At 41.8% G+C, this 18,561-nt stretch overlaps 1 protein-coding gene across 5 annotated transcripts in view; it reads left to right on the forward strand.

Moving 5' to 3' along the window:
* The window catches only part of LOC121281853 (septin-6), a 71,569-nt gene extending 55,897 nt beyond the window's left edge, over positions 1–15,672 (forward strand). For 2 of the 5 annotated variants that reach the window (XM_041194914.1, XM_041194919.1), the window contains 4 exons: positions 1,460–1,628; positions 2,741–2,873; positions 3,127–3,317; positions 12,134–12,851. In XM_041194914.1, the coding sequence (XP_041050848.1) occupies positions 1,460–1,628; positions 2,741–2,873; positions 3,127–3,317; positions 12,134–12,158 (518 nt within the window). In that variant the 3' untranslated portion in view covers positions 12,159–12,851. Of the gene's footprint in view, positions 1–1,459; positions 1,629–2,740; positions 2,874–3,126; positions 3,318–8,548; positions 8,592–10,956; positions 12,076–12,133; positions 12,852–13,102 lie in introns of those variants that run through there. The other 3 variants (XM_041194918.1, XM_041194917.1, XM_041194915.1) reach the window with 3 other exon arrangements.
* Positions 15,673–18,561: the final 2,889 nt, after the last annotated feature.

Below are 18,561 nucleotides of genomic sequence, written 5' to 3' on the forward strand. Positions count from 1 at the left end.
CAGATTTTTTGCTTCCAACAGTTAGCAGATGTTAATGACTTTCCCCAAGTGAACAGCACAATGCAGTGCGATCAAATCACCATTCAAAAAAAAAAGCCTTTCAAACCCACTTCCTCCTTTTTTATCTTTTTTCTTCCCTGTCTCCGACGAAAAGAGAACTTTTTCCTACATATTAACTGTAATGGTCCAAGGTGGCACTGTTTTATAATAGTGTGACCAGGAGGTTATTGCAGGACACGTGTATGACCCTCTTGGGAAGGGCCTGGCACTTTTAATGTGTCCTAGCTCCAGCTACGTCACCGTTGCTAACATTATGAAAGTTATTTTACTGGTTATTTATCCAGCTGCAGTGCGATTCATGCAGGTTGTTTATACGTTCTGGATAAGTGACTAAAATCTGCCTTTATTTGGTGCTGTTCTCTCAAATGGGTCATTGAGGGGTGTTCCACTCCTTGTTGCTTGGCTATCTCCACTCGATGTGTTCAGTTGGTAGCTAGCTAATCAGTGCCTGCTGAGTTAGCTGATCTCAGTCAGGCAGTAAAAGCACTACAATTGGCCTCTTGTGTCGGAGCTAATTGTCCAGGATTTCTGCTCCAGATGGTTATCTGGTTTCCCCTGCTGAAAGCACCATCGTGAGAATATTGGGTGGGTGTGGGGCCAGGCTCTGTCCTGAACTTCCACTCACTCTGTAGGCTTGCTCTTTAAAAGTGAAAACTTGGTTTAGGGTGCCAAGGGCATCTGCTGTCCATAGAGTGGTAACCCACCAAGGGAGGCAGAATTAAATAGAACAGATTTTGGAACCTGAAGACCTTGAAGAAGAGTGAATGGGTATCAGCTTTTAGTGTGTTTGATAATGATCTCTTATCACCGAGTTGTAGGCTGGTCTCTGAAAGAAACCCTAACTGCATCCTCTTTCCATAGCAACCAGCGAGTCTGTTGCTAGGCGAGCATACAAAAGTGATACTACATCATAAAGACATGAAGTGAAGGCTTATGTCAAGCATCCCCACTGGCATGTCCTGATGTATGCCTGCAAATGTCATCTGAGCAGAATATCAAGCCTGTTCATCCAGTATGTCAGTCAGTAGTTCCGCTAATGCTGGTTTTAGCTTAAGTTTTGATTTCGGTTCCTTTTTTTCTTTGTTCACCCTTTGTCCTGCCACTATATGCCTTCAGCTAAAAGTGCGAGCCATTGGATGTGGATACAATTGAGCAACATTGCAAAGGTGTATTTCTGAACATTATTGGCACACCCCACCTGACCCCCTCCCAGTCTCAGTCCCCCTCTGCCCAGTGAATATGAGGCAAGGAGCAAATGGAGCAACTTGAATTAATCAATGTGTGGCATCTGCCTGGTTGCTGTTTGGCTTTGCTCCCTGTGAAAATGTATCTAATATTTTTATTTTTTGCTTTCCCCCCCCCACCCCCTTAAAAACTTGAAACATTAAATTGAATGTAGTGGAAAATGAAAACCACTGTGACTTTGTGAAGCTAAGAGAGATGCTAATCCGAGTCAATATGGAAGACCTTCGGGAACAGACACATGCCCGGCACTATGAACTATACCGGCGCTGCAAGCTGGAGGAGATGGGATTCAAGGACACAGATCCTGATAACAAACCTTTCAGGTATGGTACACGGGCTTGGGATGAGAGTTTTTGTAATGTTGCCTGCACCAACAAGGCTGCATGTAGTCTTCCATATCTCCCCCTAGATATGTAAAAGTTAGAATCAGCACCTTAATCGCGGAATGCAGTAAAATTTCACTGCTCTTGACGTAATCCAGGATCATAAATTTGGCCGACTTGTCCACCTCAAACCTGCACAAGAGCTGCTGTTTTTTCAGAATTCTTACTGTTCCGTGTCATGTTAGAGTTGAGTGGAATGGTTTTCCCTCTTCCTCCAAGAAGACGGTGGGCAGCATTACGTTTCTCGTGGGGAAAGCCAGAGGCTAAAGGCAATGCTGCACGCAAGTACTTCTAAGGTGATGAATTTAATTTCTTCAACAAAACTAAAGTGCTACGGCCGCTAGAAATGGGAAATGAAAGTGCAGGAAAAGACTCGGCAGGTCCAGCAACACCTGTGGGGAAGAGAAAAAAATTGATGTTTCAGGTCAAATGGCCTTTCTTCAGAACTGGAAGCTGTTAGAATTTTAACAGCTTGTAGGCAGGTACAGAACCAGGGCAAAGGTTGGGGTGGAAAGGTCAGTGGTATGGTGGAGGGCAGCGATGAATTTAACTAAGTGTTTGGAAGCAACAAAGTTCCATCCCTATCTGTTTGTGTTAAATTAAATTCACCACCTTAATCCACTTTGATTCCCAATTGTTGAGAAGTGGGAGAAAACTGAAAGAGCTACAACTGTTGTAATGTTTTGATTGCTGAAGTTAATCCTGTTATTTCCTTGTGAAATTTAAATAAACATATACCCCTTTGTGTGTTTACACAGGATATGAGGTTAGTTAATTCACTGTGTTTACATAGAGTTGTTAATGTTATAAATGCCTTAAGAGTGCATTTTTTTTTAAAAAAACAACTTGTTTGGCGGGTGGGGGTGGAGGAGACTAGTGAACTGTGTAAGGGTGCCTACAAAATAGAACTAGTTTGACGTGTTCTTCTCAACTGTGTTCTGACTGCATGTGTGGGTGTGTTGCCATTGCTTACTGTAAACCTAGCATTTTGGCGGGGTGAGTTGAGCTCCGCAAGCTCTTAGTGCCCGGTAAGTGATGGATTCCTGTTGCAGCTTGCAGGAAACATATGAGGCAAAGAGGAATGAGTTTCTCGGAGAGCTCCAGAAAAAAGAGGAGGAGATGAGACAGATGTTTGTCATGAGAGTGAAGGAGAAGGAGTCTGAACTGAAGGAAGCGGAGAAGGAGGTAAAGTTCCTTAGTTTTTCTTTTAATCCCCCTTTTCCCGAAGAAACTAGCAAGATTGTTGCCGTGGGAGCACATTATAGGAATAAGGCTGTTTCAGTTCGCTTGTGGGATATGGAAAGTATTTTGCATCTCCCACACTCTCAGGACGCCGCACGCTTGCTGATGTGTTTTCGAGGTGTAGCCATTGTTTTGATCTTTTTTCTCCCTCATTATCTCTCTCTCTCTCTCGCTCTCTCTGTCTCTCTTTCTGTAGCTACATGATAAATTTGATCGTTTAAAGAAACTTCATCAGGATGAAAAGAAGAAATTAGAAGATAAGAAAAAGAGCCTGGATGATGAGATTAATGCTTTTAAACAAAGAAAGACTGCTGCCGAATTGCTTCAGTCACAGGCCCAGCAGTCAGGGAGCCAACAGACTCTGAAAAGAGAGAAGGAGCGGAAAAAGTAAGCATGCTTTCTTTTTTTTAAAAAAAAAGCTTATTTTCACATTTTATCCTTCATTAGTTTTAATGCCCAGAATTTGATCACTGTAATTTATCTTCAACATTTTGAATAGCTAGTTGAACCTATGGCGAACACTGAGCTTTCCATTCAGGGTCCAACATGAAACATAGCGTCAATATGCATGGTACTGAAATGTACCATTATCCATAAAAGGTCCTTATCTGGTGGTAGATGAAATAACCCATTTGATTTCTGTGTATCAGATACACAGCTAAACAAATCTTCAAGTGCACAGCAAGACAGAGCAGCTGTATCGCCTCGGTGTAGCCTATCAGTAGAAATGCAGTCCGCACAATTACCTCTTCCTAAATATCTTGCACTCTTTTAACTTGGGGCAGTGCATTTCAGAGCCAGGAATGAGCGAGCGCCTGATAATTTCCGGGTGAGTTTTCTTTTAGCTGTTAGCTAATGGAGGCAGGTCACCTGGTCAGCACTATTTAATGGGTGGGGTGGGGAAAGAGGGAAGGAGTCTGCTCTATGTGATAAATGGAAACCATGTTCACGTGAAGTGCCAGGCAATTGGGAATATCTGTCCACTTGCTGGTGACCCTGTGGTGGTTAATCGTCCTTTATACCCTGGTTCCTGCTGCTTGGAATTTTTACAGTATTATGAGGATTCATTGCAGTGATTACTTTTGAGTTGGACCTTCATATCACTGAAAAGAAACTGTGTTCAGTGCTGTGTTGCAATTCAAATCGCTGCAGTTAAGAAGGCTTAAAATATATACACCTCTCTTGTTTAGAGGAGATAGTGGAAAAGCCAATACAAGCTCAGAGAACATGAAAATCTGTCTGATAACTACACCATCCTGGCAGTATTTGGGTCCACCCCACCCCCCCCCCATCATTTCTCCACTACTTTACTCTAGTCACTGCTGAGATATGGCTTAATTGGCATCGACAGCCCCCTCACTTTGCTCAGGTATTGGGTGTTGATCCAGGGCAGAAAGTGTTGGCCACTATTTGACGAGGGGAGGATACATGTTGAGGCCAAGCCCAATCACGCCCTCGCCCACAGGTGACTGTGCTAATTTTCCTGTAGGGGGCGGTACATAGTTGCCAGGATTGAGAATCCAGCCTTTCAGCCTTTCCCAAATCTTGTGTAGAGACATTTGAGTTATTTGAGTGCAGTCATCTCTCTGCAGATTTCAGCTAATTCAGCACATAACTGGAAACAAAGCTTTGTGAATCAGCTGAAATGAACCAAGAACCCGTATGTGTGAGTTGGTACCACACCAACCAGTGCATTTGTCATGGAGGGAGCCAGAGTTTTCTGATCTTTTCTAAGGTGTGTGTTACTGATTAGTTGTGTGTTAGTTCGGAACTTGGTGCCTTGCTTGACCCAAACTTGGTTTCTATCACATTCCAAAATCTGCTCTCTTCCACCTCCAGATCATTTCATGCCTCTTCCCAACTCTCCCCGTGTTCTATTTGAACATCCTACTGTGTGCTTTCATCACTTCAGGTTTGACAGTTCTAAAATCCTTCGAGTTGACCCCTCAACACCAACCCTTCATAAGCTTGAACTTCTGTCAAAACAGCACAGGCTCTGCCATCAGCCCACATTCTTATCGTCCCGTCCCCCCCCCCCCCCCCAAACACCTGTGGATCTCATTCCTCAACATGTTGCTTTCCAGAACGCTTGTTTTTAAGTCTCCACTTAGCATCATCCTGCCTACCTTGATACTCCCCTCCTGCCTTACATCTGTGTAGGGTGCAATAGAGGTGGCAAAGTGGTTATGTCGCTGGATTAGTATCCCAGAGGCCTGGGCTAATGACCCAGTGACATGAATTCAAATCCCACCATGGCAGCTAACAAAATTAAATAAAGCTGGAATTAAAAAAAATAGCTAGTATTAGTAATTATGACCATTCAGCCATTGGATTTGTGTAAAAACCCATCTGGTTTTTACTAATGTCCTTCTGGCCTGACAGATATGTGACTCCGGACTCAATAATGTGGTTGACTCTTATCTCTCCACCCAGTTGTATTAAAACTGTTATGGGAAAACCCCACACTGACAGCAGTGCTTCAGGAAGGTGGCTCCAAGCGTAGACTTTTCTGGGTACTGGCAGTTAGGGATGGGTGATAACTGCTGGCCCTGCCAACAATGACCATATCCTCATAAGATCATAAGAAATAGGAGCAGGAGTGGGCCATTCAGCCCCTCGAGCCTGTTCCACCTTTCAATAGGATCTTGGCTAATCTGGTTGTAGCTTTAAATCCACATTCCTGCCAGCTGCCTTAACCCTTGACTCCCTTGTGGATCAAAAATCTGTCTAATTCAGCCTTGAATATAATGAATGACCCAGCCTCCACTGTTCTGTGTGGAAGAGAGTTGCAAAGAGAAGAAATTCCTCCTCCATAAATGGAAGAATCCTAGTTCTAGATTCCCCCCACCCCCAAATGACAGGAAACATTCTCGCAGCATCTATTCTGTTGAGCACCCTCAGAATCTTGTGTTTTAATAAGATCACCTCAATCTTCTAAACTGCAAAAGACACAGGCCCAACATGCTCAACCTTTCCTCATAAAACAAACACCTTCATCCCAGCAATCGGCTGAGTGACCTTCCCTGAACTGCTTCCAATGCAAGTACATCTCTCCTTAAGTAATGAATTAAGGAAAAAGACACCTTGTGCTCCTTTAACACTCAATTTTTATTTGCTATTCATTCCCTCAAACTCATTGTTTAGCACCATGCTTCTTCAGTTCCCTACTCAATTCATTCTTTCTCATTGCTTTCTGTCTTATTTGCTTGCTTGCACCTCACTCTTTCGCTGTTTTGACCATTCATTGAAGGTTTCCCTTCTTGGCCTCTCCATTTGCTGTGCTCTGTGCCCACTGTGAACTTCTCCCAGATGTTTCTCTGCACTTAAGTGCTATTTAACTTAACTTGTCAGCAGAACCTTTTAGCATTGTGTACTTTCACTGCTGCCACCACCACTAATACACTTGTATTTATGGGTTAGCTAACTGGATTGGACACATCTGATTTATAAGTTTAAAAGCACACTGTTCATAGAATTATACAGCACATGAAGCTATTCTGCCCATCAGGTCTGCACTAGCTCTTTCGAAGTATGACCCAGTTAATCGCACCCCCCTGCTCTTTCCTCTTATTCCTGCAGTTTTATCACAATTTATCCAAATCGCTTTTGAAGCCTACTATTGAATCTGTATCCAGCACCATGTCAGGCAGTGCGTTCCAAATCTTAAACACTTGTTGGTTTAAAAAAACGGTCTTTCCTCATCCTCATTCTGATTTTGTCAGTCACCTCAAATCTGTGCTCTCTAGTTAAAGACTAGATGACTAGTCTATGATGGTTTCTCTTTATTTACTCCTTCTAAACTCTTCGTGATTTTAAACATCCCCTCTTAGCTTTCTCTGCTCTCAGGAGAACAGTCTAAGCTTTTCCAAGCTATCCACATAATTGTAATTCCTCATCACTGGAATCATTCTGGTAAATCTCTTCTGTACCTTCTCCAAAGCCTTCACATCCTTCCTGAAGTGCGCCGGCCAGAGTTGGACACAATACTCCAGCTGTGGCCGAACTAGCATTTCATACAGGTTTATTATAACGTGCTGCCTTTTTCCTCTTTATTTAGAGAGTCCACAATCCCATAAGTTTTATTAACTACACTGAAAGTGGCAGGTCAGGTAAACAAAGATTTGTGTGCAAGCACCCTCTGCCCCCTCTCTCCTTGCACCCCTTTTAAAATTGTACCATTCTTCCTGTTACTGAGGGAAACACAATACTTTGAAAACTGGCTGCAAAATGGTTCATCGTGTAATCTTTCTTTGCCCTTGTGTGAAGCATCCCTTTAGGGATTGTGAAAATCTGAGCTGTGGCAACGGAATTAACTCCATTGCAAGTTCCAGCAGTGTCTGTGAAGCCAAGTAGAACCTACTATTAAGCACAAGAGTATTCCCTAATGAAAAAAGCTTTAGATGAACTAGTGATTTGAGAAGGAGGCCTTTCATTCTCTTAAAGCAGCTCATGTGCGTTACTTATGCTTCAATGCCACTCTTTTGCTGAGTGAACAGATGCACTATCGGCTGTGGTACTAGTCCAGCACAGGGCCAAGTTTGATACCTGACCCGCACAGTGTTGAGTTATCTAATGAAAAATACACTGAGGGAAGCACGTTTCTCACCTTTCATGCAAGGTTGATGAGTACAATTGCAGTTGAACGTCATTTTATGGGTCAGTAGGAAGGTTGCTTGAGTGAGGCACAACGTTTTTGGATTGTGAAATCTCTAGTGTACATATAGCTACTTTATCCATGGTTGTAATAGGATGCACTTTTTATAGATATGTAAAATGTGCATTATTTGACAACTAACCTTCTGAAAAGCTCACAGTAGCTGTGTGACTGCATTCTTTTATTTGTCAGCTAGCTTTAATTTGGACCAGCTTTGTAGTGCTTGATTCGCTTTGGGCAAGGAGGAGTGCAGACGCTAACTCCCCTTAAGCCATTTGACAGGCTTGTGGGGGAGAACTGCATTGATTGGAATTGCCCCTCTAATTTCATCTTTTTTTCTGTGCAGTGTGTCTGTTATTCTTTATTTTCCCCGTGTGTTCTGCTTTAACACTGCTGTTAGATGGAGTCTGGGGACAAAGCAGTATTGTATGCTTGATGTGTTGGGAATCTCGTGGAGGCCCCTGGATCATTTATTGTGGGTGAAATCTGAACAAACCGTCTGCTGCAATAAACATCTAAGCAGCAGCTTTAAAACAGAACAGAACAGGAATGAATGAGCATCACCTTATTTCTGATCTTGATCTGAATACGCACAGAAAGCTTTCTCCTATGACAGCCTGTAGCGAAAGCATGCAGACTTACAGAAAATGATGAAAAATGCTAGTGCATTTTTATAATCATGCTACACAAGTGCTAGGGTACCAGATTGAAGCCTCTGTGCTTCCGATAATTGTCACCCTTCTGAAAACAAGCAACATGGTTGGTAAGTACAGTAATAAGATCTTTTAGCGTCATCAGACTCTTGTCACCATAGGGAACGCCAAAGAACTATTTTTTCCCCTACTAAAAGGGCAGCTTTTGGTGCAGACTTGAGGGTTGAAAACAACAAGTGAGTGTTGTGTATACACATTTACCATTGTATCTGTTCATCCGTATTAGCTTTTGCATGTGTACTGTTTTACAGTTAACGCTGTTCACTGCATGCTGCATGAGATCCATATTGTCTGGTAAGCTTGATTGATTACTAACCTCAGCCACAGCAGTGGAATCAGTTATCACGCACACTGTGCGCTCCGTTATAGTTACTTGGTTTGTGTAAATTGTTAATAGATGTCCAGACCGATCATTGTCCTAGGTGGTTTTGACCTTTTTTTTTTAAACGAGGGTGACTGATTTCCAACATCTCGCTGCACACGCTAACCTGTTGGCGAGTATCTTAGTTCGGGTATAGCTTTTTAGCAAAAAAATTATATTGAGGGACTTATTTATGAACTGACCCAAACCCTGATGTTGGGTAATGCAATCAAGATGGTTGCTGATGGATTTGATAATATTAAATTTCTCCATGTTTTCCACATACATTGCATTCAAAACGTGTTGCATGTAACTTTGAAGAAAGGACTTGCACTAATGTAGTGTGTTTCGCTAGCATGTCTCAAAGAGTATAACAGCCAGTGAAGCAGGTTGAACTGTAGTCATTGTAACGTAGAGAAACGTAACGGGCATTTTGTGCACAGCAAGCTCCCACAAATAGCAATGAAATAATTGACCAGATAATCTGTTCTTGGCGGTATTGGTTGAGGGGTAAGCAATCACCAGGGCACCAGGAAAAACTCCCCTTCTCCTCTTTGATTAGTGCCATGGGATCATTTGGATTCATTTGAGAGGCAGAAGGGTCCTCCGATTTGATAGCTCGTCTGAAGGATGCACTACCCATAATACAGCACACGCTCAGTGCTGGAGTCAGACTTGAATCCATGACCTTCTGACTGGAGGAGCGTGTTACCAGCTGAGTCCAGGCTTGATCCCCAGTGGTTAATCTGGCATCCATTGTAGAATTATTTGATTCAAGATTAAGTGTTGATAATTTGAGCATTCTGCAACATTGTGAAACATTTTAAGAAGGTGCTCCAGTCTGCAGCACTGAGTTAAAATAACCAGTCCCTTTCCGTACAGAAAAGTTAGTCAAATCCCTCGTGTTTGGTTATCTGTTTGACTGGTATGATGAACTCTGTGTTGATCATCTCTATGCTTGATGGTGAATTGCTGCTACCAAATAGTTTTCTTCAAAAAGTGCATTAACCCATTAACAGTTTCTTGGACACACACACACACACACACACACACACACACACACACACACACACACACACACACACACACAGAACGACTGTCAAAACAAGTGTCAATTCTGAACATCCCTCTTGCGTTTTCTACTTTTCTTGCGCCCCCTTCCCCTTTCAATACTGCTACACCTTTTTAATGCTGGGTAATCCTTGCATTTCAACTTTTGTTAAATGGGTTTTTTATTCATTTTAAAAATAGGAGCAGGACTAAATCATTCAACCCCTCTGGCCTGTTCCACTATTCAGTTGGCTGCTCAGCTCAATATTCTTGTCTTCACCCCATACCCCTTGACATCCTTACTTAGTAAGAAATCAAGCTCGATTTTGAAAAGGTGACGAGTATCCTTGCATCCAGCACCTTTAGTTGGGAGAAGTATGGAAAGACTTCCATGTTTCTATTACACCCCACGCAGAAGAGTACTTGCTGTTCTTGCCCCTGAGTGGCCTCTCTCAAGGTTTAGGATTCTGTGCCCTTATCATTGATTTCCCCCCATACTTTCTCCATAGATACATTAGATTAGATTGCCCCTCAATCACATTTCCATGGAGGAAAAGCCATGTCTATGCAACCAGTCTGCATAATTTAACCCTCTTAAGTCCGGCATCATTTGGATAAATCGTGCTGCATCTCTTTCAAGGCTGTTGTACCCTTCCGGAGGTTTGGTGCCCAAGACTGAAGACTGTTCTCCAGGTAGGGTCTGAACCAGGCTTTATACAACCGAAGCATATCTTTTGTGTCCACCTGATAAACTGAGGCCTGCCCTTGAGGCCTATCATCTCATTTGAAAGATGACATTTCTGACAATGCAGCAGTCCCTTAGCACTGTCTACAGTGCATGTTCAGGTCTCTGGAGTCAGGGATGACCTGCCACCACCCGACTCTGCTGAGATGAAGACCTCTCTCTGCCAGGACTGGAGATAGTAAAACTCACAACATCAGGCAGAATTTCTTTTTCCTCCTCCCACTTTTCAACCAAGATTGATTTTGTTGCTAGACCTAGGATAGTTGAATAGCCGAAGTAAGTGTGCATATAATTGAAGAACTTTCTTAGTTCATCTGCAAGCTCAGTTCCACTGCTGTGTGTATTGGATGTTTGCTTTCTTTTTTGTTAAATGACTCATTTTCATGTTTAACATGTACAACTACGCTCATTCATTATTTACTATTTAAATAGTACTTGGCTGAACATTCATCTAGTTTGAAGTAACTCATGAAAAATTAATCCTACTTTTCTTTCATTTTCAGTTCAGGCTTCCTGTAGAATCCTTCCCTCCGCAAGTTGGGAATGAACTCCCTTCTGCTCCCAGTTGCATTCCGACGCTTGTTCCCTTCCATTCCCATCTTGTTGTCTCCTGCCTTCTCCTGACCACCCATCTCCACCATCCTCCCCCTCCCACCTCCATGTAAACATGTGTACAAACTTGACACTGTGGCTGTGCTGAATGAAGGAATCCAGCAATAAATAGTATGGAACTGACAAAAGGACTCCCAGTTTACCACTTCAGTACTAGCATGGTACCACACAAGCTGCCAAATGAGCATCAGAGACTGTGTACAACTCAGTAATTTCAACATAAGACCTTATGGTTTTCAGGTGCATTAGAATACTCAGGAAGCAATTGCATGAAATTGTCATCATTTATGTCTCTTTGCCTTTTGCTGCCTGTGTTTGCTGCTCCTGTTTTAGGCTATTGAACCATGTAATAATAATAATACCTAACAAATCTTTGTTTTTTTTAACTTGACATAATAGGACTTGAGTTTCATTTCAGGCACGTTTCAAAATGCATGTTAACATCATGAGGGAAGTGATACCAAAATAGATGATTTACATTTGTTTAAAATCCCAGAAGGCGAATCTGGAAGTCACAAATTTGTGGGCCAAATAAAAAGTGCAATAGATGCAAGTTTGTAGGGTATACTCATTATTGCTAAGGCGCTGAGTAGTATTTTTGTTGGTTATTTTTCGCTGATTTTTAAAACGGGATTTTTTTTTGTTAACTCTCAGTTTGATAACTTGTTTCAATTCGATAATGTGAAGCTATTTTGTAACTGCTCCTGCTCTCTTTTTTGAGGCAGTGTGTGGCACTGATATGTAGCTTTTTTTGTTCAATTCTACTTTAAGAAAAAGGACCAAACGTTTAGATGCCAGGGGTGAAGTGGGGTGGGAATGCTTAGCTTGAAAGGGCATTTTGTGTGTGTGTGTGTGTGTGTGTGTGTGTGCGCGCGCGCGCTTGCTTGTGTGTTTTTTTTAAATTCCACTTTTATTGCACTTCCAATATGAAGGGATGACTAATGTTGTGCAAACTAACGGTTTGAGCCGATGCAGGTATCAAAATACAAATAAATGTGAATTGAATCGTACGGGTTTCCCAGGTTTGCCATTCATTTTTGTCTATATTTGTGCACTCTTTCCTTACAGTAACCCTTGGCTCTGCACTGAATAATTAGAGGCCCTCAGTCATTATGGAACATGTTTTCCTTTGTTTTTTTTTTCCTCTTGTAAGTAAGTGGCCAATATTAGATGGGGGCAGCTTCTGATGCGGCACACCGGCGGTGGCCTATGCATTTTAAACATGAAGCCAGACTTGTGCTCAGCTTTTTGTGATCAACAAAAGCTTGTTTTGTATTGTATTGCTCAAAGTAAAAGACTTTATTTCACGGAATTTAAATGATTAACATTGTACACCAAAAAAGAAGTGCATGTGTTATTTTTTTTTCTTTAGTCCCATGTGACATGCATTAAGTGCGTTGCTTTTGGGGTATTGTGTTTTTAAAAATAAATTGCACAGTATTTATTTTGTAAATGTGGCAAAGTTGAATGTTTTTGAGCATTCCATTCAAACCTTGCTAAGGTATTTTAATAGCGAGACATTGTATTTCCTCAGGTCAGTCATTCTAGCCAGATGGAATCTGAGATGGTTCTATGTTGCTTAGAGACTCCATGGAAGAATGCCATGTACAATATTTTATATGTTTTGTTCTCGGTCTATCTGTGCGGGTCTTGCACTGAAATTTTTTTGTAATCTTCACCTAGTTGGGTTTTAGTTTTTTTTTCCACTGCCTTTTCTTGCACATACTTCACAAGATTATTCTGATGTTTTACAATATCTTAAGCTATTAAAAGCTGTTGCACCTCAGTCCTGTGGTGTCTTTATTTATTTGAAAATGTGACCCTCACAAAATGATTCCTTAGTAAGGGACCCTTTTATGGCAAGCGGAGACACTGCATGTTTTCACCTTTCAAAGTTCACCATCCTCTTTCCCGCCCCATTACACCAGCCATTATTTTTTTTTTCTCTCGGGATTTCTGTTTGGTACCCAGTCCTCTGTACGTGTCTAAACTATCTTCCTGTGTTGACGATCTATCTCATTGTGTTTTTCTCTCTAGCTTCTTTTAATGTGTCTGCACGGGCTGCTCTCTGGAGGAGGAGACTGCGACTTGTAGAAGAGTTAGGGACTCTTGTGCTGTGGCCGAGATCTATTCTTTAACTGTGAAAACTAACACTGTACTCTTAAAAGGGCAACGTTCAGCTTGTGTGGGATTTTTAAAAGCCCTTCACAGGCCCATTTTGTGTCTGCAAAGTGTCTTATCAATGGGACTGATGGCTGTGTAAAAAAAAAAAACATTATGTTTTTGAATTTTGCTTGTTTACAGATTAAGACTGCAATTTTTACCCCTTATTTTAAATATTTTGAATAATCTTGTTTTAAATGTTCACCATTCCCAGTATGCTGCACACATGTACCATTTACCACTCAATAATATAGCTGTTCAGATTAATTTGATAGACTTGTACTGTTTAGCTGAATTTTTTTTTGTAAATTGATGCCGATGAGGGGTATTTTGTTGTGCTGTCTTTAATTTAACAGTCCAGTTCTAGTTTTGAAAATTGTTGCCCAGACATTTTGCATTCACTCATGGGAGGGGAGGGTGCAAACCCATGTTCAGCTAATTGGACTCGTCAAAATTTTCTAGCTGCTATCTTGCGCATGGATCAAAGTGATGAGGAAAATATAACTAAATAGGCGCATTCTGAAATTTTGTATTGAACACAAATGTAAAAAAAAAAGAGAGGTGGGGCTAAAGGTTCTGTAAATAGGTGTGCTGTGTGGTGCTGAGCCATACTGTGCCAAATGGCCCCATGTTCAATCCCTGGACTGGTGAGTTGGTTGAAGCTTTGGCGGGGCATTACAATTGGGCTCCCTCCCCTTTGATTTGGGAGGAAAGATCACTGCGTGTAGTTCAGTGACTTCTAATGGAAGGCTTGTATGAGCATGATGTGGACTGCATCAGACCCGCCTGTTTTGCTGAGTTTCTGCCGAGATTGTCGAGCGAAGTGGCTCATGGAGTTTGACTGTTTTGATTGAGATGTATTAGAAGTGAATCCAACCAGGAGTCATCACTTTCAAGAGAGGGAACCGGAGAGAAATAGGACAAGTTAACGAGAAAGATTGTCTTCTGCTTCTATTCTGTCCTACTGGTTCTCTGTCCAGAGTTCTGAAGGTCAAATGCACCCAAGTCACTGGGTGATTTATTTTTTCAGTAAAGAATAGTATGAACGTGCAACTTGTTCTGTACCATACCTTAACTAATTTCAGCAATTATCAAAAATGAAGACAATTTTGGCTCTGTCCTGTGGGGCCCTCTGCTTGCAGAAGGATTTGGATAGATCGTTGGAAAGGAAAACTTCCCTGCTCTTTTCCCATAGCCCTGGAGAGTGGCACTAATTGGATAGATTCTTGCAAAGAACTGACATCGGCATGATGGGCCGATGAGCTACCTCCTGTGCTTCATCCTATGCAAAGAATACATTGTGCTGCGCTGCAATGTGGTCATCACAGTGGTAAAATTCAATGAGGCAGATGGGGAAATCAATGACAGATAGATTCTTGAAATATCGGGGAGCTGAGGGCTATGAGGAGCTGGCACAAAAGAGGAGTTGAGGCCTGGGGCAGACCAGCCATGATCTTATTGAATGGTGGGACAGGCTTGAGGGGCTGAATGGCCTACTGCTGCTCCTATTTCTTATGTTTAAAAAAAATAATAAATCCGGTTTGACTTAACGAATTCCAAAGCAATCCAATTTCCCCTTTATTTCGTTGGTGAATGGTTGGTTGATTAGTACCGAGCCTTGGGCTGCAATGGTGTTTTTGGTGATGAATTCTCATGGCAGTGAGGTTCTTTTAAGATGGACTTGAAACAAGTTAATTTGTCCAGGGGTGCGGAAGTGAAAGAAAAATGCAATCGAGTGCATGGGAAAGGATGAAAATAGAGGCTCTTTTAGTTTCTTTTGAAATTCTCCATGTTTACGGGAGTACACTGATTTGACTGTGTGCACATGTGTACATGCAGCTATGGTAACGTCACCCCCAGCAAACACTGAGCAGTTGATGAAGTTCAGGGTCCTTGGATTTTTTTTTTTAAAACATGGGTTATATTTTATCTGTGACATCCCATAAAATACTTGTTAAAATGAATAAGGGAACAAGGAATATGAATATTTCACTAGAACTTTTTTAAAAATATTTAATTTTGGCACAACAAAGTATGTTAAATATATTGTGGCACTTTTTCAATAAACTTGCTAGATATTGTTGCTATGTGCGCTTTTTGTGGCTGTACTGTGATTTAAAGTTAGTAGTTGAAGGTGGAAATGCTGCAGAAGTTGGACATTGCCTTGTTAACATTCCTGATATTACTGTCTTTTAAATCCTTTTGTCTTTCTTGCGCCTCCTTGTGGAAATGATGCACTTGTCTGAACTCCATTTGCTTTGAGCTGCTATTTATTATTTATTTCTTGACTTCTTGCCTCACTTCAGTGAGGAGCTGCATGGGCAATGTACACTCTATGGCACGATATTGTTTATAGGTCTTTCCTCGTTGGCCCTTTATAAGATGTTTTTTTTTTGACTTTGCTACCATTGCTGTAACTTTACAATAAAAGTTTGGGGAGAAAATTCATTTCCTTTTTTTTCCATTCGGGCTTCCTACTTAATGGTCATGGAATTCTCTACACAAACAAATACATTTGAAATAAGTGCACAAGTGCGGAAGTTTGACTTGCAGCTGGCATGGTGGGCAGTGCACAGCCTATCACTCTTCTCACACCACGAAGCTGGGACTGGCTGCACAAACAACCAATTAATAATGTCCTTAATCCCAATTGAATGCAGCATTTAAACGGTTAGGAGGTAAAAAAAAATGAGAAAATATTTACTTCCATTTTCTGGTGATTCAATCGCAAAGTTTCACCTTGCTAGGAAATACATTGCTGTCACACTGAGAAAAAGGAGGCTCTGCATTTATATGGCGCCTTTCATGACCTCGCAGAGCACTTCACAGCCAATGAGGTGCTTACACAGTGAAGTTGCTGTTGTAAGTTAGCGTGTGACGGTTAGTAAGATCAGCTTAAAGATTTAACTCAGTGCCTCCTCAAAAAAAACCAAATCTGGATGTCACTTCCAGAAGAATCAGATTATTTTATTCTCATCCAAGGCACCAATCCTTTCTAAACTGGGACCGTTTTATCAAAGATGTACATTTTAAGGCAGTAATTGTTCTTTTGTGAGAGTTCTTGGATTCTGCATATGCCAGTGCAGAGCTGCCAAGTTGATGGACTCCAGAGCTGAGAGGCTAGGCAAGGGAACTGAACTGCAGGACTGACGGACAGAAGGAACCTGTGAAAATACTGTCGGAACAAGGCTGTGCACAGAGTGCATCGTTGAACTGGATTTTCCTTTTCACACCCAGCTCATTTGCATCCCCCAGGTCCACCCCTCCCTTGCCCCCACAGCAACTTGGCATCCTCAAACTACCACCTGTCCTTAGTGGAGGCTGGAGACTCATCTCATGCACGTAACTGACCTCAGTCCCAGGAATACGGTTGGAGTCAGTAGGAGATTTTGAGTGTGGGGGTCCGCATCCACCTTGCCACACCTACTCCCGAAAATATTTGCAGATCCAAATGTAATTCATTACCAGCAAACCAGTGGCAGTTAACTCAGTACCTAGGTAACGATGCTGAACTACAGTTGCTGGCAACAAGCTTATCTGCCTCATCTATTCATTGTTTCTAGCAGCTTGGCAGAAATGGTGCTTACAATAGATTGTAACATCACGGATGGCACATGGGTAAAACTGGAGCTTGATAACCTGTTCATCATGTTAGAAGGATTCGGTGTAAAAGAGATTTGGGTATGTTGTCAGCTGACAATATTTATTAACATGTAATTTCAAAGTTACTCATAGGCAAAGCAACTAAAGGAAACCTTTCAAACTTATCTCAGTGAGTCTGAAAGTGTTTATAAAAAAGAACCCAAGTGAATTAATAAAAACTTGCTTTCACATGGCAGCTTGTCACTTCCTTCAAGCCACCCCAGTCACCAATTAAAAGATTCACACCGGATTAATGGCTTGACTGGATGGTAGCAGATACGAGTGGAGTCACCAATGGGTGAAAATTATTTGGAAACCGATGCCTTCATCCTTCCAAAACCAGGACATGACCTTAAGATAAAAGCAAAAAAACTGCGGATGCTGGAAATCAAAAACAAAAATAGCTGGAAAAACTCAGCAGATCTGACAAGCATCTGCGGAGAGGAATACAGTTAACGTTTCAAGTCCGAATGACTCTTCATCAGAACTAAGGAAAAATAGAAAAGATGTGAAATATAAGCTGGTTTAGGGGGGTGGAGGTGGGGGGTGGGACAAGTAGAGCTGGATAGAGGGCCAGTGATAGGTGGAGATAACCAAAAGATGTCGTAGACAAAAGGACAAAGAGGTGTTGACGGAGGTGATATTAGCTAAGAAATGTGCTAATGGTGACATTAAGGGTAGAAAGCAGGACGAGCAAGGTACAGATAGCCCTAGTGGGGGATCAAAATAGGCTAAAAGGTAGGGAGATAAAATAATGGATGGAAATACATTTAAAATTAATGGAAATAGTTGGGAAAAGAAAAATATATATAAATTATTGGAGAAAGGGGGATCAGAAAGGGGGTGGGGATGGAGGACAGAGGTCATGATCTAAAGTTGTTGAACTTTATTGTTTATTACCCAAAGAAAAGCATATGCAGTTTTTGGATTAATTGTTACATGTGGGACAAAATTCAACCCAAATCTTTGAACCATTTGAGTTAAGTATTGATGCCATCTTTCTGACATCAAGTCCAACCAACACAAGTTACTGAGAAATCTATACCTAGTTGCAGGGGGTCCTGATTGTCTGTAATGACTATAATCTCTCCCCATCAGGACAAACATGCCAATTAATTTAAGTGCAGACACAGCAGGAGCTGTGAATTGGTGATCTCCAATTGTGTGCTAGTGTTCTATTAGCTAAAAAATGTGTAGCTTCCCAGAGATGATCACCAGTAAAGTTACTGCTGCTTGTCCAGCTAGGACCATCCTAGCCTTACAGGATCACCCGGAGCAAAGTCAGTAAACTCCCCCTCCTTAATGATGGGTTTACCTCTACAGGTTCCATGGATGAGACAGTCCTGCGGGGTCAGTCATCAACTGTGGTCCAGCCTGGTGCAGGTTTTGAGTAACCAGGTTTTCTGTGAAGGCTTAACTTGATTCTAAACTTCCAACTTTTGGAGCTACCTTGACCTCAAAGGCACGTTTATTCTCTGCCACCCCCATTCCCCCCACCCCCTGGAAGTTATATATTTATTGGATAAGCTTGGGTTTGTGCCCTCACTAGATGGACAACAGGCACTACAAACTCATTGCCTGCATGCAGTATAAACATACCTTAAAATGCAGAAATGCATTGTTCCCACCCTCGTGACCATGGCATGCCCTATTGCCTGATGGTTCCATCAGCTGGCGATATGGACCTTCAC

This window comes from Carcharodon carcharias, chromosome 9 (assembly GCF_017639515.1).
Source record: "Carcharodon carcharias isolate sCarCar2 chromosome 9, sCarCar2.pri, whole genome shotgun sequence".
In the NCBI taxonomy this organism is placed as follows: domain Eukaryota; kingdom Metazoa; phylum Chordata; class Chondrichthyes; order Lamniformes; family Lamnidae; genus Carcharodon; species Carcharodon carcharias.